At 59.3% G+C, this 21,122-nt stretch overlaps 1 protein-coding gene and 1 long non-coding RNA gene across 2 annotated transcripts in view; one reads left to right on the top strand and one right to left on the bottom strand.

Annotated features, from left to right (window-relative positions):
- Window positions 1–20,367, top strand: part of CDH4 (cadherin 4) — a 154,507-nt gene extending 134,140 nt beyond the window's left edge. Inside the window, exons 8-15 of the mRNA XM_060033317.1 lie at window positions 5,435–5,620; window positions 11,606–11,859; window positions 12,418–12,560; window positions 14,403–14,636; window positions 16,032–16,265; window positions 16,490–16,629; window positions 17,230–17,394; window positions 19,241–20,367. Coding sequence (XP_059889300.1) covers window positions 5,435–5,620; window positions 11,606–11,859; window positions 12,418–12,560; window positions 14,403–14,636; window positions 16,032–16,265; window positions 16,490–16,629; window positions 17,230–17,394; window positions 19,241–19,447 — 1,563 coding nt within the window. The 3' untranslated portion in view covers window positions 19,448–20,367. The remainder of the gene's footprint in view (window positions 1–5,434; window positions 5,621–11,605; window positions 11,860–12,417; window positions 12,561–14,402; window positions 14,637–16,031; window positions 16,266–16,489; window positions 16,630–17,229; window positions 17,395–19,240) is intronic.
- Window positions 4,150–10,028, bottom strand: LOC132438964 (uncharacterized). The gene is made up of 3 exons (XR_009522251.1): window positions 9,945–10,028; window positions 4,238–4,402; window positions 4,150–4,166 (listed from the first exon to the last, which is right to left on the bottom strand). It is a non-coding gene; the product is annotated as an uncharacterized lncRNA (long non-coding RNA).
- Window positions 20,368–21,122: the final 755 nt, after the last annotated feature.

The following is a 21,122-nucleotide window of genomic DNA, read 5'->3' as shown; positions in this document are numbered from 1 at the left end:
ATGGTTACCAAAGGGCCGGGGGATAATCTAGGAGGTTGGGATTAACATTTACACACTGCTATATATAAAATAGATAAAGAACAAGGACCTACTGTATGACACAGGGAACTCAATGTTTTCTAATAACCTGTATGGGGAAAGAATCTGGAAAAGAATATACGTATATATGTGGATAACTGAGTCACTTTGCGCTACACCTGAAACTAACACGCACTGTAAACCAGCTGTGCTCCAGTTACAGCAAACACAAAGGAGAGCTGCGCACCCCGACCCTGTCGGCGCCATGCCGTGTGTGCCCGCTTCTCCCTGTAGGTGCGCCCACACAGTCCTTTCTGAGCTGCTTGGGAATCAGTAGTATGCGTGATGCCCTCACATCTAAAGGCTTCTGAGTGTATTTCCTAAGAGGCTTTTCTCCGTCAGGAAACAGCTGCTAGCCCTTTTTCCACCAGAGACACCTGAGGCCCAGAGGGGTAATTCGGGCTACCCGAGGTCACACAGTGAGACAGAGTCCAACCCACATCTCTTCCCGCGGGCCCACCTTCGCACCACACCTCTGTCCTTCAAGACCCCAGGTGTGTCTCCTGTCCCCTTCTGAGATGGAGCAGCGCTGCCTTCCCGGGTTTCCGCAGCTCCAGAGAGGGGCCCCGAGGCTGCCCTGACACCCGAGCTCCCGCAGGGCACGTCCACGGGGGATCACTTCCGCCCCCCGTCCCGAGCCCTGATCTGGCTTTGACGAGCCCTGGTCGGCCCTGACCTGACCCTCGTGTGGCTCTCTGCTTCTAGCCTGAACCTCGTCTGCCCTTCTGCACGCCAGCCGCCCTGCAAACTCCCGCTGATCCCCTAGAAAGGCCGGGTCCTAGATGGCCTGTGAGGAAGCGATGGGGCGGAGAAAAGGAGGGTGCAGTGCACCTTCCTGACCTGTTTGCGCTGGGGTGTCCACACGAGGGGAGGGGAGATGATCAACAAGATACCCCCGGATCCGCACACACGCCTGAAAAAGGGGCAGCCCGGGAATTACACTGAGACCCAGGAGGGAGTTTGCATGTGACCCAAGGAGGTGCCCTGGGGCACATCCCAGGGGAACGTTCCTGCCTGCACGCCTGGATGAAGGAAAGGTGGGCACAGCCTGGTTCCCGGGACTGTTCCTCAGGAAGATGCCCCTCCGGGCTTTCGGAACGGCTGCCTCTTCCCAGAGTCGCCCCTGCCCCTCCTCCACCCCAGTCGGCCTCAGCCAGGCCCGGGCCCTGGAGGCCAGGAGAGCACATAGAGGCCCTGCCTGCTTACTGTTGGGGCTGTGGGGCGGCGTGGATGTGTGTGGATTGCCTAATGTCCCGGGGTCACACGTTATGACATGGCCCCTCGGGACGGGTGGAGGGCAGGGCCCCAGGACACCGTCTGCTGGGCTCAGTGGGGGCGGGCGGGCGAAGGCCTGGGGCTGGCTGCACCCCCTGCACAGCCAGGCTAATTTTATCGAGCTTAATCAAGAGCCATCAGCAGAAGCTGCAGAGGTGGGGGTGGGGATTTGCATGATCCAGTTCCTGTTCTGAAATGTTAATTAGACGTCGTTCTCCCTTCGCCTGCTCGAGCCTGCGCTCCCTTGCTGCCACCGCGAAGCGTCCCTCAGCACCCCTGCAGGGTGAGGCGGGTCCACGGGGTAGGGCCGAGGCCCCCAGGACACAGCCGCAGACCCGACCCAAGGGCCTCCCTCTGCCTCATCCTCAGGTCCTGGAGCAAAGCCCTGAGACCCAGCCACACACAGGCCCACGGGAGGGTCTCCTGGAGTCGGGAAGCCCCCTTCTGCCCCCCCAACCCCCGGGGCCCTCCTAGCTTTGTGCCCTTAGGCTGACAGTCGGACCTCTCTGAGCATCAGAACGTTTTCCCCTCTTGGCGCGTAAGTGTTACATGGCTCAAGGTGAAGCTGGGAGCATCCGCTCATCTACAGGGAAGTTTGTTCTGTGCCCTAAAAACGCCGCGGGTGGTACCTGACCCCCACCACAGGGGCACCGACTGGGCGGCGGAGCAGACAGGGTCCCGGCTCTGCCTTCAGCGGGTGAGGGGTTCACGGTGGAGGCACCAAAACGTTCATTCCAAGTCCAGTTTCCTCATCTGTTAAGAAAGGGAGGATGGGAGTCCTTAAGGTACATCGCGCTACCGTTCCAGACTGTACGTGATAGGACATACTTGTCTTTACTGTATATGTGATTGGATGACCTATTCCCCATGCCAAGGCAAGCATGAATAAAGTTAAGCTAAATGTTAAAAAAAAATAAAGGGGGGTGAGATCATGGTGGGTCCCCTCCCAGGGTCCTCTGAAGACAGAAGAGAGGGCGACAAGCACCCAGTAGCCCTTCTTTCTGGAAAGGGGGTGAACCAAAAAGCTGGGGAGGTGCTTCAGGGTCCTCTCCCTGAGCTGGCGTCCCAAGGGCCACGTCCCAGGCGGCACTCACCTGTTCTCACAGCAGCACCGCAGGAGGGGACAAGGCTCCAGAGTCACCACCCGGGCCCCGGGCCCCAGGCTTCTCCCTGTGGGTGGAGGAGGATGGATGTCAGCCGCCAGGTCCCCCGTTATGAGCCACTGGTCCCACCCGTCAGATTCTGATTCCAAACTCAGAAGCCGACAGAAATCGTCACCGTTTTACTGGAGAGGAAACTAAATTTCAAAAGTTAAAATCGCCGGAACGTTATGCCACTACCACCTCCCGCTCCCCTGCACCAGTGCCGTGGCCGCATCCCTGGGCCGGAGCCCCGGGGCCAGGCGCTGCGGAGAGATGAAGAGAAGAGAGCAGGAGCTCGGAAGTGCTGTGGGCTGTGAGGGAGAGAAGGAGGGGAGGCTTGGAAATTCTGACTGCAGATGATAAAGAAACTAAAGACAAAACAAAAAGTAAAACCATAGGAAGGTCAGAGGAGAAGGCACGTTTTCCAACAGAAGCCAACGCAGCCCCGGGGCTTCCAGGGCGATCCCTGAGTTCCCGGCTCAGGAGAGGACTGGGTGGGGGGCACCCCCCTCGCATAACACCCTCGGTCATACCAGGGTCCAGGGCCCAGAGAGAAGGCAGCTGGGGGAGGGTCAGGTCCTCAGGCCTGAGCCGCGCTAGGACCAGCGATGGTTCGAATACTGGGGCCAGAAACAAAAGCATCATCTCGGGGAGTCTGGCATCCCCAATGGAGCAGGTGCCCTGGTGGTCCCCGGGTCTGTGGGGACAGGCCCTGCCATCCTCCATCCTCTCGGCCTGGCTGAGGGGTCTTCCCTAAGTCCCGGCTGGGCTTCACTGTTCCCTCCCAAATCCTCCACTCTGCTAATGTGACCCTCCCCTGGGAGCCCCACAGATTTGTGCGGAGGAGCTGGGGTTGTGCTGGAAGGCCCAGGCACGAATAGGAAATCCACCCTGCCTCTCGAGATGGGGGTGCACGTGAATTCTGGGTTACAGCTATGCAAGAAATTCCAACACTCTTCCAATTCTTCCTTTCCCAAGTATCCGCCCTTACATCCCACGGGGCATGGGGGAGGCTTTCCCTGTGCCTGAAAACCCAAAAATTTAAATTTAAAATTCATTATGGCTATAGGGGAAGGTTAGTAAGAAAACCCTGAGCCAGGCTTCCCAGCTAAGGCACCTCTTTGTGAACCTTTATTAAACTTGCATGAATTAAAATAGACTTTTCAAATAAACTTCACCCGGAAGTTTGGAAGGAACTGGTCTCCGGAACACGCAGCTCTCCCCATGCTGTGAAACCACAGGCCCGTATTCTCGGGGGACCAGAGCAGAGTGGGTGGAGGCGCCCAACAGGGCCCCCATGGGGTGCACTGAAACTGGGCTGTGGCGGGGGGGCGGGGGGGGCCTGTCAGTTGACGGCACCAGAACCCACCCTGATTAAGCCAGTGGCCGCCAAAGCACATGAGGGGCCACAGACTCCGAGAGCCGCGTGCATCAGGTTGGGGGCTCCGCCGGGGGTACCCCCACCTTCCTCTGCCACGGGGCGCAGAGGCCTCAGCTCCCATCTCCATCGCTGGACACGGTGCCACCACCCACCTTCTGCCACTGCAGGCGCCAAAGCACAAGGTCTCTCTGCCTCTCTTCTGAATCAAACTCATGAAGGTGTGTCCCACTGGCAGGTTCTAGATCACCTGACCAGGTCGTGGCAGTAGAGGAGGGCGAGAAAGCACGATTCTGGAAGATAAAGAAGGGAATTCAGAAGGTGCTGGAGAGCCAAACAGCCTATTGATGTCCACTACACTGACCCTGGCAACTGAAACAAGAAGAGAATCTCCTCATCTCGCAGAAGCTGCACTGTCTTCAGGCATGGCTGGATCCAGGCTCCGGCAGTCACCCGGCGGTTTCCCTGAGCTGTGCTTTCTCTGGGCCGTGCCAAGGCCTCTTAACCTCTCTTGCTTCTGCTTCTTCATCTGCAAAATGGGGATAAGAATGGGGTTCTCCTGAGGAACCAGCAGAATAACGCAAGGGCAGTACCTGGCACAGAGTGGGCACTCGGTAACCATTGTTAGGGTTGCGCTGCTGTGAACACAACTGGGAATCCCCAGATATTTGTTCAAACTTTGTCTCCGGGTTTTGTGGCTCAAAAGCACACTGCACTGTGACAGAATGGCCACACGATTTGCATGGCCCAGTGCCAAATAAGAACGCAGGGGCCCTCATTCACAAAGTATGAAGAATTTCAAGACTGTGACCGCACAGCAGTAAACCGAGCTCGGGGCTCTTCTGAGCTGGGCCACAGCTGCACAGCACTGACTCACCTGCTGAGAGGTGCTCAGATTTCCATCACCACCTCGACACCAGCACCAACACGCCCAGCCACGCACACAGTCTTTGCCTGCCCGTAACTACTGTGGCCACGTGAACCCCACTCACCGATGGGCGTGGTTTGCAGCCCTCACTGCTGCGGCAGGAAAGAAAGGGTTGAGGCTCTGTGTTTGATCATCTGCACATCTGCAGCTGCTGACCCCAGGCCCCAAGCCCATGTCGGGGACCACTGGGACGGCAGGAGCCCAGAGATGGTTCAGCTCGGGAAGCCCTCTGCAGCTGCGTCCCCACTCCTGTTCGTTTCCCATTTTGTAAACACATTTTTAGTCTCTTGCAAGCCCCAGGTATTTGCATTGGTCCCCTGCTGCCTATGGGAAGGGCTTGAAGGGGATTTAGGAGGGGGGCCTGGCATGCGTGCGTGCGTGCACAGGCAGGGATTAGTTTGGAGGCGGATACGTGCAGAGGAGCCTCGGGCTTTGCTGGGCCTCAGCTGGAGGAAGCAGAGCCCTCTCTAGACGCCTCCTCGTCGGCACGGACATGGGATGGGCCAACCTGTGGGAGTCACCGTGTCTGCGTGCAGCTGGAAGCAGAGGCCCCCCAGGGTCAGCAGAGAACCTCTCCAGCCTCTCCAGGGTTCCACACGGGTTTGTAATGTTGTCTTTTCTTACACTTCGCAGTACGCAGGGGAAGTCCCCGAAAACCGGGTGGAGATGGTGGTCGCAAACCTCACTGTGATGGACCGAGATCAGCCCCACTCCCCGAACTGGAACACTGTCTACCGCATCATCAGCGGGGACCCCTCAGGCCACTTCAGCGTCCGCACGGACCCCGTCACCAACGAGGGCATGGTCACCGTGGTGAAGGTGGGTGCTCACCTCGCCTCCTGCTGGGCTCCCTGAGCTCTGCCCCCGCCACGTGCCCTGAGGCAGACGTAACAGGAGTGATATTCGGGTTCAGTGCGTGCCACCCCAGTGTCCAAGGGCAAAGGACTGCGCCCGACCTGCCAGGGGCAGAGGCAGCCTCAGCAGGACCGGTCACGTGACCCCAGGGACTCTGCAGGCCTGACCTGCCACCCACCCCCCAAAAGATAACTCTCCCATCTCCTCCCTCGCACCTGGCCCTCAGCTTCTGAAGCTCAGAGGCCGAGAATCAGCCTCTTCTGCTTCCCGGCTGGGCGGCGACAAGGCTTTGCCCGAGGCAGTGAGTGAGCGGTGCCCCAGTGCCCGGAGGAGGGTCAGGGTGGCAGGAACAGCGGGAGCAGGCCAGTTTGGGGGTCGCGGTAACCTCTGCAGCTCCCAGCAAGGCTCAGCGAAAACACTTCACCCCAAGCCTCCCCCACGTGCACTGGTGCGCCCCCGGCCCTGCCCCACGAGCCTGCACCCACGCTGGGCTGCTCCCCTCAGGGTGCAGACCCGGCCCCTGGGCTTTGAGCGAAGGGTCGTGGCCACACGTGGGGGAGGCAGCTGAGCGGAGGCCCAGTGAGGCTGTCTGGCCTCTGATTGAAACTGTTGGAGCAAATTACTCACTGATTTCTCTGTTACCAATATGTTTTGTTTTGCCGTCCGACAGACTTCCGTTGGCCATAATCTTTCTGGAAGGTGTCCTCACTTAGACTGGCGACACAATTTTTAATGCATGACACGTAGCATTATTCCCTGTCCTCCAGGGACACGAACAGATAAATATGGGAGAAGGACCACTTCCTTTAGTGACTTCTTCAGAGGCACACCCACCGTGATTTTAGGAAGCAGTATATTTCAGTCGCTGCCAACACTCGGGGGCCCTGGAGGCCTGGCAGCCGCATAGTTCTCGGCGGCAGGGTGGGCGGGGGGGGGGACCTCAGCCATGAAGAGGCAAGCGCCAGGGAGGGACGTGGCTTCTCACCGGGGGCTCCAGGGGCTCTGCAGGTAACACCCATTCCTTCAGCAGATGAGGAGACCACGGCTGCAGAGGACGGGGGCTCCCGCAAGGTGAGCCGGGGGGACAGTGGGGAGGACGACGGAAGTGTCGGCCCAGAGCCCCGATCTCTGCTGCCACCTCCAGGCCTTCCCGTCGGGCAGGCACTGCGCCTTGGGGAGCCTCGTCTCCGTCCCCTTTCCACGCCCACTCAGCACTGTTACTTTATGGTAAACTCTTCCCGTGCTCAATACCTTGCTTAGTAGCAGGAGCTGAGAAGGCATGGGTTTGATGCACCAGGTGTATGACGGTCAATACTCACAGACATCAAGGCTGAGCTGCAGGAGGAGCCCAGCGATGGGGCAGGGCTGGGCCAGGCGAGCAGCAGGCAGGGCAGCACGGCCCCATCACCAGCACCCCCGGGGCTCGCAGGACAACTGGTCCCACGAGGCGATCAGGTCCCCTCTGAGCAGAAGTGTGTCACACCATTTACCACAAACGTTTCCAAGCACATCTAGAAGTAAGAGAGACGGGTGTGCCCTCACCTGCCACTTCGGTTTCACAGTTCCCAGCGCGCTGCCGTGTCGCTCCGTCCGTGTTTTGCTGCCGTGCGGTCCTAACTCCAGGCCCTCTGCTCACATAGCTACAACCGTGACAGCACCTGAGACAGACAGCCACGCCTCCGTGATCTCCAATATGAGTCATTTGTTTTTTTTTGCGGTACGCGGGCCTCTCACTGTCGTGGCCTCTCCCGTTGCGGAGCACAGGCTCCGGACGCGCAGGCTCAGTGGCCATGGCCCACGGGCCCAGCCGCTCCGCGGCATGTGGGATCTTCCCGGACCGGGGCACGAACCCGTGTCCCCTGCATCGGCAGGTGGACTCCCAGCCACTGCGCCACCATGGAGGCCCTGAGTCTACATTTAATTGCCCTTAATTTTCCAAGTGTCTCTTGATGGTGTGGGTTTTTCAAATCTGGATCCAACCAGGGTCCCCAGGTTGCATGCGGTTGTGCCATCTCTTGAATCTCTCATAATCTAGAATATTCCCCCCACCTCTGACCTGTCACAAACGCAGGGTCCGCGGTGCTGAATCTGTCCGATCGCTTCCTCTCGGAGTATCTGGTCTCTCGCTCTCTGCTCTTCCTGTAAGCAGGGCTGCAGACCTGAAGGGCCCTTCCGCGGTGAGAAGCCTGGTTGTCCCGTGCACAGCCATCTGAGCCTGACCAGTGGGCTCCGGTGCTCACAGGCCTCTCCCGTCACCGTGGAGTTGGCTCCTCCCCGTCATGACCGGCAAGCAGTCTGCAAAAGCACGGCTCTCCACCAGCCCCCATCTGTTGGTTTCATCATCTGTTGATGGTCATTGCCAAGTTCATTTCTTCATTAGGCGGTATAAAATGGTGCTTTACAATCCTGTCATTCCTTGTACAGTCCTCGGCTGGAATGCTTCTATATAAAAGAGCCCTGTGATGATGCTGAAATGCAGGCCTGCAGCTGTCAGAACAACGCCCACGCAAAGATGCCCACCCAGGTCCCAGTCTCCCAAATCTGTGCGTATGTGGCAAAGGGCACTTTGCAGATGTGAAGAAGTTAAGGATCTTGAGATGGGAGGTTGTCCTGGATAGTCCTGGGGGGCCCCCAAGTAATCGCGGGGCCCTTAGAAGAGGGACACAAGAGGACCAGAGTCAGAGACCTGAGGATGCAGCAGAGGTCTGAGAGAGACAGGCTGGAAGGTGCCGCGCTGCCGCTCTGAAGACGGAGGGAGGGGCCGGGAGCACAGGCGCCTCTCGGACGGAGTCAGAAAAGGCGTCCAGGAGCCTTCAGAAGCGGCCAGCCCTGCCCACGCCCCGACCTTAGCCCAGCAGCGCAGACTTTTGGCTTCTGGCCCCCAGAACTGTAAGATAACGAATGTGTGTTGTTTTAAGCCACTCAACAGGAACATGAAATTAACGCAGCTCAACAGAAAAGGCGAGAATGAGGCTTCATTCTCCACCTTTACTTCCGATTCTCAGAGCAGAACCGGTGAGCCAGCAACAGGCAGTGTCACCACCTGCATCCCGGTGTTACGGCTGCCGTAACAATTGCGTAACATGACACGCGTTTACCCTCGCACTTTTCTGGAGGTCAGGAGCCCGTAACGACCCTGTGACGGCACGTAGGGCCCACCTGGGTTATCCAGGACCACCTCCCAGCTCAAGACCCTTACCTTCATCGTGGCTGCAAAGTCCCCTTTTGCCAGGGAAAGTGACTATCCACAGATTCCAGAGGTGAGGACCTGGGCAAATGCAGAAGCAGTCAGTGAACTGCGTTTTTCACTTTCTCGTCACGGCTAAGGCTGTGCAGGTTTTTATGCGCTCGGTGTGTGGTGCTCAGCTGCAGCTAGTACGGTCTTGACCTCTGGCCAGGGGGCTCCTCCGGCAGCTGGTTCTGGGTGCTTCTGCTACGTCCCTGTGTTGGGACCTGAGTGCACAGCCCAGGTTCGTCTTGCTGATTTCTTGCCTCACATCTGGGCGGGCCATTCCTCTAGCGAGGAGTGGTACTTAGAAACCAACGTCCAGACGCGAGAGGTGCTCACTGCGGCTGCTGCCATCGCTACTGGATGTTGTCAGGGCAGAGCGAAGAAGTGACACTTCAGTGCATGTGCTTCCTGACCACCTCAAAGTTACTTCACCGATGCACATGATCATTTCATCCAAATTGAACACTGGAGGGTTTTACTAACCTTTGTTGATTTTATACTTGATCTCATTTCTCTTACACTGAAAATCTTGGTTCCTAACAACAGTAAGATAATTGCTGATTTACTTTAACCTACAATATACAATCACCCCTCGGTATCCATGGGGGATTGGTTCCGGGACACACCCCCCCACAGGTAGGTACCAAAATCCACAGATGCTCAAATCCCTTATACAAAATGGCATAGTATCAGGTTGGCCAAAAAAGTTCGTTCGGGTTTTTCCATGAGAACTTTTTGGCCAACTGAATATTTGCATATAACCTACACACACTCTCCCGTGTAATTTATACCCAATACCATGTCAGTGCTGTGTAAACTGTTGCCTGTGTGAGGCAAATTCAGGTTTTAAATTTCTGGAATTATTTTCAAATGTATTCAATCTGTGGTTGGTTAAATCCACGGATGTGGAGCCCATGGATATAGAGAGCCAATTATACATAAAAAGCTTAAAAAATAACGAATCCAAACTCCCGGCCAACAGCAAGCAAACCAGATGAATTTAAGGTTTCTTTGCAGTAACTCTTGTCCTTAGAATAAATCCCATGAAGGACTTACCGTCTAAATGCTGTCCCAGTCACGAGAAATCATTATTTTCTTGGGAGTTATATTACCATCGATATACAGTTAGTTTAATTTAACTCCGTTTGTTTCTGATTTTCAGAGATTGCTTCATATATACAAGTTTACTTGTAATACCTAAAATGTGAGAATGTAAGGTTACATGGCTCTAAAATCAAAGCTATGTGGCAAAACACACGCAGCAAACTCACACCTCCAGACGTTCCCTCCACCCTTATTCCTTCCCTCTGCTCACGGGTGACTGTTTTATAAGTTTTTGGTTTATCCTTTCAGCATTTCTTTTTGCATATTTGAGCAGATACATATGCAAATTCATGTTCCTCTCCCCCTTTCACACAAGAGGCAGCCTGCAATGGATGTTGCCTTTTCTGCTCACCAGTCGATCCTGGAGATCTCTCCGTTCCCACGTGTATCTTCCTGGTTCTTTCTTACAGCTGCAAATGTCCCCACTGTGCGGATGCAGCCCAGCCAGTGCTATGGGTGCCTGAGTTGACAGCAGTATAAATCCTCTATGAATGATACAGATGATACGTCAGTGAATATTCTTGGGCACGTAATACTCCGCACGTGTCTAAGCAGAACTGTTCAAATGCAGCTGCAGTGTGCTGTGTTGCTTGTTTTCTAGTGAGACTGTTGCAAGCTTTGCCAGGAATAATTACACATCTCGGGGCCCCAAGTGCTTCCGTGCAGCTTCCATCCCCCCTCAAAATGTGAAGAATACCCCCCGAGACTGATCGTACCCCGGAGACCCTATAACTGTAGACAATAGAACCATACTAACATTTATCATCCGGGGTCCTGACACCCCCAAAATGTGTGTCAACTGGAGAGAATGGTCATGCAAGGGCCACGCAGAGGTGAGGGGGCTCCGTGAGACCTGGTGTGTTGGTGTCCTGGGGCTGCTGTAGCAACTTACCACAGACCAGGTGGGTTAGAACAGCTGAAGGATGCGCTCTCACAGCTCTGGAGGCCAGACGTCCAAAATCAGGGCATTGGAGGGGCTGTGCTCCCTCTGGAGGCTCTGGGAGGATCCCTCCTGCCCCGTCCAGCTCCTGGGGTTGTTGGCCATCCCTGGCTCAGAGCTGCGTCACCCCAGCCTGTGCCTGTCTTCACCTGGCCCCTTTCTGTGTCTGCAGTCTCCCTCCCCTAACTCACAGGGCACCCAGGCTTGAATCGGCGAACACCTCAATCCAGGGCGACTCCCTCTCGAGACCTTTAACTTCATTACATCTACAAAAACCCTATTTGCCAAAGGTCACAGTCACAGGTTCCAGAGGGACGTATCCTTGGAGGCCACCCTTCCACCCACCACACCTGGTGAGGCACCCTGGACGGACAAGAGCCAGGCCCTCGACCTGCCAGGCTGCAGGGAGCAGGGTGGGGCCCTCACACTCCTAATGCGTGATGAGTGCCGGAGCCGCTGGCTAGGAGGTGTGCCTGGCGGGAGCCGTAGCCCCCGAGGAGCCCAGCTACTGCCACTCCATGACGTGGGAAGCTGGGGGACGGCACCCCTCGGGACTGACCTCCTGGGCCCAGAGCAGGGCGTGTGCAGACCAAGCAGCCCCACGGGCACCACCCTCCCTGACAGCCTCGCGGGCACCTAAGCCAGCTCCCCGTCCCGGCGCCTCTCATTCCAGGCGGTCGACTATGAGCTGAACAGAGCGTTCATGCTGACCGTGATGGTGTCCAACCAGGCGCCCCTGGCCAGCGGGATCCAGATGTCCTTCCAGTCCACGGCGGGGGTGACCATCTCAGTCATGGACATCAACGAGGCCCCCTACTTCCCCTCGAACCACAAGCTGATCCGCCTGGAGGAGGGCGTGCCCACTGGCACCGTGCTAACCACGTTTTTGGCAGTGGATCCTGACCGGTTCATGCAGCAGGCCGTGAGGTGGGCGCACAGAGCACCCTCGGGCCCTGGGAACAGGGAGCCCCGTCTTCCACAGAGAAGAGTCCTGAATGCCCAGTGAAACCTGCAACCCAGAAAGTCCCGGGTGGGCGCTTGGGGGCATCCCCGACTTGTGGTGTCCCCAGGCAGGGAAGCCCAGTCTGGGGACAGCTGGCATCACCGGCCGCCAGGCTGCCCTGACACGAGACGGTGGGAAAAGCTTGAAGGACATTCAGCCGCATCTAGAGTCAGGCTGGGTCCTGACCCCGCTTGATGCTCCTGCGCTTACGATTCTGTGAGTCACCAGCCCCCTCTGCCCCTCCGTCTCCCCGCCTGTAAAGGGGGCGATGGGAGAATCTGCCTCCCAGGGTCCTTGTGAGGTTAAATAGCCCGTTCTCCTTGGAGACTTCCAGCCGCTGTTGTCACTGTCCCGCGTGGGAGGACCCCGTGCAGGGCTTCAGGGAAGGACCCCCACCCCCACCCCGCGCGCGCTCGGCAGGAGGGCGGCCAGGAGGGGCTCCTCCAGCCCCTCGCCTCACCCCTCCCCTCCCTCCCCCGCAGATACTCAAAGCTGTCGGACCCAGCGAACTGGCTGCACATTAACGCCACCAACGGTCAGATCAGCACAGCGGCCGTCCTCGACCGCGAGTCTCCCTACATCAGAAACAACGTCTATGAGGCCACCTTCCTGGCAGCGGACAACGGTGCGCCCAGGGGCAGGGAGACACGGGGCGGGGGGCCCGCCCTCGCCCATTTGAAGCCCTGGGCCTGGTGCTTCACTGATGCGGGCGCCAGGGGAGCTGGGCACTGTTAACACCACTGTTACAGCTCCCTGGGCTCCTGCCATGTGCCAGGCTCTATCCATCAGTGAGCAAAACAGACAAGAGCCTTCTCCTTTGCATGGGTGACATTCTAGAGGCCAGTGTGTCAGCTTGAACCAGGTTTGTCTGCATAATAATTATAGCAATCTTAACAAGATGGAGGTTTACTTTCTGCCACATAAAAGAAGACTGGAAGCAGGCAGCCCAGGGTCAGGTATGAGAAACCAAGCTCACTCTGGCCACTCCCGTGTCCTTGGCAAGCTGCAGCATATGGCCCAGAGCAGCTGCTGATGCTCCAGCCATCGTGACCACATTCTGGCAAACAGGAGGAGGGGGAGGCCAAGGGCACATCCCAGCCCTTCTAAGGACTTCCACTCACAGCTCATGAAAGCCAGAACTCAGTCCCGAAGCCACGTCTCACTGCAAGGGATGCTGAGGAATGTCGTCTTCTGGTTGGGCAGTGATGAGCCCAGGTGAAGTCTGGGGCTTCAGTTCTTTTATTAAGGAACAAAGAGGAAATGGATATTAGGGACAACTCAGCAGTCTCTGCCCCAGGGAAACAAGTGTGAAACAAGCCAGCCAGACAATTTCAGGGAACGGGAGGTGCCGGAAAAGAACCAAATGGAGGATGGGAGAGTGGCCGGGGTCTCCTGCTGCACTGCTGGCTATGAGTGACCTCCTGTGGGTCCAGGACCTGCGGGATTAGAAGGACAAGCCAGGGGAAGATGGGGCGGGGAGGGGCGTCCCGGAGTCAGGAAAGGGCACTCGCAAAGGCCCCGTGCCAGGCCCATGCCACGTGGGTTCTGGGATCAGCTGCATAAATAAAGCTTCAGGAGCTAGAGTAGCTGCTGCACAAAGGTTTGGTCGACAGCAGCTGGAAGCTGGGACCTGGAGACCATCCCGCAGCCCCTGCCCACCTCCCTCACCCCGCGGGGTCCACAGAGGCCCAGCCCCTCGGCCAGCCACGATGAGCGCCAGGCCCTGGTCGGGGACCGCTGCTCTGAGCAGCAGCTGCAGCACTGAGATTAGATTAGAACGTGATCTTAATGCATCAGTGGCCAGAGCAGTGGAAAGCAGGAGGAAGACACCAGAATCGGAGCACAAGTCCCGCTCGCGTGAATAGAACCTGCCTGTGCTTCTCGGACTGTGAGCTGTGCCATCGGCCACCTATCACAGCAGGCACCAAGCTGCGTCGCCTTGAACGCGCTCCGATGCGTCTCCTGGGAGATCACAGACGCGCTATGGGATGGATGTTCTACATGCTCTGCCTGCCTCGGCAGAGACGCAGTCGTCAGTGACGGGGTCAGAGCCGCCGTCAAAGGGCAGGGCCACGCTCAGAACACGGAGGACAGACAGGCCACCTCCGGCCGCTCAGCGCTGGGCCACCCTCACTGTGCACCTGGGCTGAGACAGGGGCTGGGTGTGGGCGGGCGGGGGGGGGGGACGGGACAGCCACACGTGGGCAGGTGTGTGCGGTTCCTGTGTGTGTGCAGCTGAGTGGCTGCATATGTCACATGGCAGAGTGTCAGTGTGCATGTGGGGCTGTGGTCAGCTGGGGTCTGTCCTGGGTGGGACTGGGGGTCTGTCCTGGGTGGGGCTGGGGTCTGTCCCGGGTGGGGCTGGGGTCTGTCCTGGCTGGGGCTGGGGCGTGGTCCCATGCACACTGTGCGTCTGTGGTCATGGAGCCCAGGAGTGACCGTGTGATCACCCGTGTCCGGCCCACAGGGATCCCTCCGGCCAGCGGCACCGGGACCCTCCAGATCTACCTCATCGACATCAACGACAACGCCCCCGAGCTGTTGCCCAGGGAGGCGCAGATCTGCGAGAAGCCCAGCCTGAACGCCATCAACATCACAGCGGCTGACGCGGACGTCGACCCCAACATCGGCCCCTACGTCTTCGAGCTGCCCTTCGTTCCAGCGAGCGTGCGGAAGAACTGGACCATCACCCGCCTCAATGGTAAGCCTGCCTCGGGCACCAGCCCGCTGGCACCCCTGCCAGTGGGAAAATCGGACGAGTCTAGGGTGCAGGCCCCCAGGGGCCCATCACCCCTTCACAGGAGGGTCGCGCAGCCCCTTCCTGTGGCGTGGGGGCCCCTGCCTGCTCTGGGGCTCAGCCGCCAAGGAGGCCCCCAGGGCAGGCCCCAATCTCATCATTTTAACAAGCTCAGCCTTGACCATCCCAGTGGCTGTAACTGCAGACCACTTCCTATGCCATCACCAACTGATGGGACGGGCCCTAACCAATGCATTTCCTGAGTCCTATGCCATCACCAACTGATGGGACGGGCCCTAACCAACGCGTTTCCTGAGTCCTATGCCATCACCAACTGATGGGACGGGCCCTAACCAACGCGTTTCCTGAGTCCTATGCCATCACCAACTGATGGACGGGCCCTAACCAACACGTTTCCTGAGTCCTATGCCATCACCAAATGATGGACGGACCCTAACCAACGCGTTTCCCGAGGGCACTTCCCTAGCCGTGGCCTTGGTAGAAAGGGCGTCCAAGTTCTGAAGTTCTGATAGCATTTGCTTGTTCCCCAAGCCCTTACCAACACTGAATATTATTTTAAAAAGCATTTTTCCAATTCTTTTAGCGAAAATCACTGTTTCCACTTGTATCTTTTGACTACCAGTGGGCATTTTTTCATATATTTATTGGCCATTTTTTGCTTCTGTGAACCATCTGTTCAATGTCCTTGCCTATTTTTCTTTGAAAATGGGCTTTTTTTCTAATTGATTTGGTCGAACTCTTTATACGTTAAGGAAATAATTTCATCATTCTTCGTGTTGTAACTGCTCTATTTCTCTTTTTTTTTTTTCCTGGGCTGTGTTGGGTCTTCGTTGCTGCGCGCGGGCTTTTCTCTAGTTGCAGCGAGCGGGGGCTGCTCTTCATGGCGGTGCATGGGCTTCTCATTGTGGTGGCTTCTCTCATTGCGGAGCATGGGCTCTAGGCACCTGGGCTTCTGTAGTTGTGGCACGTGGGCTCAGTAGTTGCAGCACACGGGCTCTAGAGCACAGGCTCAGTAGTTGTGGCGCATGGACTTAGTTGCTCCGCAGCATGTAGGGTCTTCCCGCACCAGGGCTCGAACCCGTGTCCCCTGCATTGGCAGGCGGATTCTTAACCACTGCGCCACCAGGGAAGTCCCACTGCTCCAATCTTGAATTGCCAACGTCTCAACCTTATGGTATGATGCAGGGTGTGTGTGCGCACACGTGCGCACGTCTACGTGTGTCTTAGCCAAGCAGGCGTGTTAGATGTTCCCACTATCAGTCTTTGCCTCCGTTAGTCTCACTCAGAAAGGAGGGCGGGCTGCTCAGTGAGTGGAGCCCGTCCCGTCACTCGCACCAGGTGACTACGCCCAGCTCAGCCTGCGCATCCTGTACCTGGAGGCCGGAGTGTACGACGTCCCCATCGTCGTCACGGACTCGGGGAACCCACCCCTGTCCAATACGTCCATCATCAAAGTCAAGGTGTGCCCGTGCGACGAGAATGGCGACTGCACCACCATGGGCGCGGTGGCGGCAGCCGGGCTGGGCACGGGCGCCATCGTGGCCATCCTCATCTGCATCATCGTCCTGCTCAGTGAGTGCAGCTGGTCCTGGGGTGACGGGTGGAGGGGCCCAGGTGTGCCCACGGCCCCATCTCCTGGCCCCGCTCTACCTGCCAGGAGACTTCCAGAAGCCCAGCCCAACCGGGTGCCCGGCAACAGACACAGGCACTCGCAGCCACACGTGCGCACCCTCCCGCGCATGCACGCCCTCGTGCAGACACACGCACACCTGCTCACGGTGCCCCCTGCCCCACAGCCATGGTCCTGCTGTTCGTCGTGTGGATGAGGCGGCGGGAGAAGGAGCGGCACACGAAGCAGCTGCTCATCGACCCCGAGGACGACGTGCGCGACAACATCCTCAAGTACGACGAGGAAGGGGGCGGCGAGGAGGACCAGGTGAGGCCCGTGGCCGGGACAGCGGGGACGTGTGGGGACACCCTCCCAGCCCTGGCGGAGCGCACACGCTGGGGTCCCCGCGTGACCTCCGGCCCTCAGCCCTGCACCCCTCATCTGCACCTTCCGCAGCCACCGAGCCCCGCCCAGTGCCGCCTGCACCCCGCGCCCAGGGAGGGTGGGCCTGGGGCGCTGCCCAGTTGGTCACTGGGGACTCAGGGCGAGCCTTAGCCCATAAAAGCTTAGTGACCACCCCCCGTGAAGTGGGCGTTCCCAGGGACACATGAGGAATGCGGTGGCAGCTGAGCAGATGGGGAAGGGGTTGACCCCAGGGGGAAGGCAGCAGGGGGCACAGACCCCACATGTGCCTTGAGGACGGGCAGGATTCGGATGAACAGAGGTGGGGTGAGCATTTCAGGAAGGACAGACCAGGTGAGGGGCCAGGACGGGGGGGCGCCCGGGGGGCCCGGAATAGGTCAATGGATATGCTCAGAGCCCAGCCACAGAACACGATGAGGACGCGCCCCACGACTTCTCTGGTGCCTCTGCCTGGTACCCCCCCCACCCGGACTGCCTTTCCTGACTCCCCTGCCCGCCCCCCAGGACTACGACCTCAGCCAGCTGCAGCAGCCGGAGGCCATGGAGCATGTGCTGAGCAAGGCCCCCGGGGTGCGGCGGGTGGACGAGCGGCCGGTGGGCGCCGAGCCCCAGTACCCGGCCCGGCCGGTGGTGCCCCACCCAGGAGACATCGGGGACTTCATCAGCGAGGTGGGTAGCCCGGCCGTGCCGGGGGCGCAGACCTGCTAACACAGACAGGAAGCAGCCCGCTTCTCTGGGGCCCGGTGCTGGGCTCAGCGGGCAGCCCCAGGCCTGGGTTCACGCCGGCCCTGCTGCTGCCGGCGGGGAGCCCTGGGCCGAGCGCCTCGGTTTAGTATCCCCGCTGCAGAAGGACTAACCTGCCCCCGCCCCCGGTGGGGACAAACACGCAGGGCTTAGCAAGACTGCTGGAACTTGAGGCCACAGTCCCGGCAAGAACAGGAGGGGGACCAGCAAGGTGGCTCTGACCCCAGACTCCTGTCTGCAGCGATCGGGAGAGGCCTCCGCAGTGTCCACTCAACCCCGATGACCAGACGCGCAGGCTGCCCCTCCCCACTCCACACACACACAGGGCATCGGGGACGGCCTGGGAGGTGAGCGTCACTCCAGAGCTGACCACGTGGCCGTGTCACCCATCCTAACGCCTGGGGTCTGGAGACCATGTAGCATCAGCGTCCCAGCCGACAGCGTCCCTTTGATCATCCCCTTGGCAAGAAAAGCTGACCCACCTCTTGAAGCTGAGCCCAAGGTGCCCAACTGACATGTCCAAGGGTGTCAAGAGCGCGCCTCCCACCTCTGCTCCCGTCCTCCTGCGCGGTAAAGCCGAGGGACAGCGTGAGCCAGGGCGCGTGGCTGCACCCCAGACGCTCTCCCCCAGCGCCAGCTGCTGCGGCCCGGGCAGCCAGTACCTCCGCGCCCACCGCGGCTCCCACAGACGGGATGCCTTCCATGCCCCGTGTAGCCAGCGCGGGTCCCTGCGGATTTACCACCCATCTCTAACACGACTGTACTTTGAGAGGGGCTGACAACACTTCTTTCTCCACCTGTGTCAGAACCGGACTTTAAAAGGATTTATTTAAACAGAATAGAACCCAGGGAGTGGCTTGGCAGAGACACAAAAGAGATTTCTCAGAATATTCCCCGAAACAGACCGTGTCTCAGACCGTAAATGAAATTTTTATGGCTGCCCAAAAGCCGATTCAGCTTGGACGACATTTACCATCTACAGGGTAATAAAATTTTTAAAACTCCAAAAACTACGTCCTCCCTGATGGACAATCAAAAGCCCACTTTTAAACAACTTAGAGGAAAGCAAAAATGGAAATGACCAACCATTCCGTACTGAATAATGGGAAGGTACTCCCCTCCCTAACGGGGGCAGGCTTAGGCAGTGCCAGCACAGGCCCCCGGGCCGTCCTGCGTCCTGCGGGAGACTCCTGGAGCCGGCGGGGAGCCCTCCAAGCTGTCCCGGCCCCCGGGGGGAGGGAGCGGGGAGGTGTGTCCACCCCTCCCACGGTCCCCGGGTGGGAGCTGCCAGGGGCACCCTTGGCCAGTGGCCAGAGTGCTGGAGGTGGCCTGGCCAGGGGTCCCAGCATCAGGCACTGGGGGAAAGGGGCCGGGGCACGGGCAGGGGCTCCAGCCACACCTGCTACATCCCCGTTTGCTCCCGCGCACAGTTACGGTAACAACTTCAGGTGTCTGACACCCACCCCGGGTTCCCCTCCCTGTGGCAACAACCAGGGACTCGTGGAGGCCGGCCTCTCGCACAGGCCCCGGCCGGCCCTCCGCCTGGCTGTGTGCGCTGCCCCCAGGCCTCTTGCACGGCTCATTCTGCAAACACCGCGCCCCTACTCGGGTCTCTGAGGCGCCCTTGACTGACACGCAGGAGCACTTATTGAGCACCTGCTGCATACAAGGCCCCATCACTGCGCCTCCCCAACCTGCCTCCCCAGCTCCGCTCCTGGGCGCCCCTCTGCCCCCCGCCCTGCACCCTAACCCGTGTCTCCACGGCCCCCAGGGACTCCGCGCAGCCGACAACGACCCCACGGCGCCGCCCTATGACTCGCTGCTGGTCTTCGACTACGAGGGCAGCGGGTCCACCGCGGGCTCCGTCAGCTCCCTGGACTCATCCAGCTCCGGGGACCAGGACTACGAATACCTGAACGACTGGGGGCCCAGGTTCAGGAAGCTGGCAGACATGTACGGTGGCGGCCAGGAGGACTAAGCGGGCCCGCCCCAGACGAGGCGAGAGCAGCGCTCGGACGTACGGGACAGACAGCGGGCCTTCCCGACTCCGCGGCCGCGCCACCCGGCGGTGTGTGAGGGGTCCCCGCCCGCCCCCCGCACGGAGCTGTCTGGCACGAACACTTGTCAGCCCGCGGCCGCCCCCAGCGCGGTAGCTGACTCGGCACCATGGAGAGCAGAGGCACCGTCTGAGCCTGGATTTCCTGGACAGAAGCGCTGTTTAAAACAGAATGGAAGTGCCTTTTGGTACATGCGTCAGATTCCCTCACACTCAGGAGCGCCCCCCAGCCAGTCCTGAGAGCCCCCAACCCCGGCCAGTCCCAGCTCTGAAGTCACGAATTAAGGAATTGGGGAGAATGTCCTTTTTTTCGATCTCCTATCAAGAAAAAAAGTGGGTGACGCACTTGACAAAACTGACAAAGAAAAACAATTTGGGGTCCAAACGCCATAAGCCTTCCGAGTGCTCACACTTTGCTTGCACAGTTGGGGTCTCCCGGGCCCCCTGGGGGTCCCCGAGGCCGGAGGCCCCACCTTCAGCTCCTGCAGCAGCGAGTCCGCCTGGGGCAGGTCAAGCCGGTGGACCAAAGGCCCGCTGTACAGCTGGGCTTCCACAGAAGCGTGCTGCCCCCGACTCCCAGATGCTGGAAATAGCTGGGCAGCTGGGGTTCCCAGCGGCTGTCCCTGATGCTCCCCCATCTCTGCCCTTGGCCACCCCCAGGGCCCCCCAATCATGAGGCCTCCCCCAGGGCCAACTGTGACCCTGAATGCCACCCAGGTCCCCACTGCCTTTGGTCCAGGAGAGTACGGTGTCCCAGGAAACCACAAGCAAAACCGGCCGGCATGCCACCAAACCCTGGCATGAGCCCTCCACCCCTCTAGATCAGACTCCCGAGGGACCCCGTCGGACACTCACCAGTCCAAACCCCCGAAGGCTCTGGATGCCTCTGGCCACCGGCGGGGCGTGCGGACTGCAGGGAGAGCTGATGCTCACCGGGGTCCCAGGAGGCTGGAGACGACCGGGGGGACTGGCGGGCTCCACCCTGCCCTGCTCCTCTGGACCAGAGTTTCTGATGCTCGTGAGCTGATGTGGGCGGCTACGGTCGGCTCCGAGTGCCGGGACAGCACCGTCGTCGCTGTGCCATCTGTCCCACACGTGCGTCTCACCGCATCCGCCAGAAACAGTCTCCTTTCCTTTGGACCCGTGGCAGCAGCCAGCAGCTGCAGGGCCAGGTAGCTGCTTGAGCTCTCAGAACTGGCCGTGCCTCCTGCGGGGCAGTCTGACTCCCAAGCCAGACTCCCGAGTCAGCTCCACAGTGCAGCAAGGAGCCCCCTGCTGTGTCTGTCCGCGGCTGCGTGAGAAGAGGCGCTGGGGCAGCCCTTCGCCCAGCATCTCCCAGGACCTCCATTCTGGGTGTGAAGGCGCCTCAGGCCGGCAGGAGAGCCGCCTCCTGGGGGATCCTTGCCTGCTCTCGGGCTCCCCAGGGAGGGGCCTGGGCTGCCACTGGCCCTGGGCAGGACTTGGTGTCAGAGCCCCACCTCACACCTGCTCCTGGGGCCAGGGGAGGCCTCGGGAGGGCGGGGGCGGGGTTTCACACGCTCCCCGTGCCCTCCGTCGGGGGGTCTCTCTCCGATCCACTCCGCAGCCCACAGCCTGC

This window comes from Delphinus delphis, chromosome 15 (assembly GCF_949987515.2).
Source record: "Delphinus delphis chromosome 15, mDelDel1.2, whole genome shotgun sequence".
In the NCBI taxonomy this organism is placed as follows: domain Eukaryota; kingdom Metazoa; phylum Chordata; class Mammalia; order Artiodactyla; family Delphinidae; genus Delphinus; species Delphinus delphis.
This window is presented reverse-complemented; position numbering and strand designations above follow the sequence as displayed.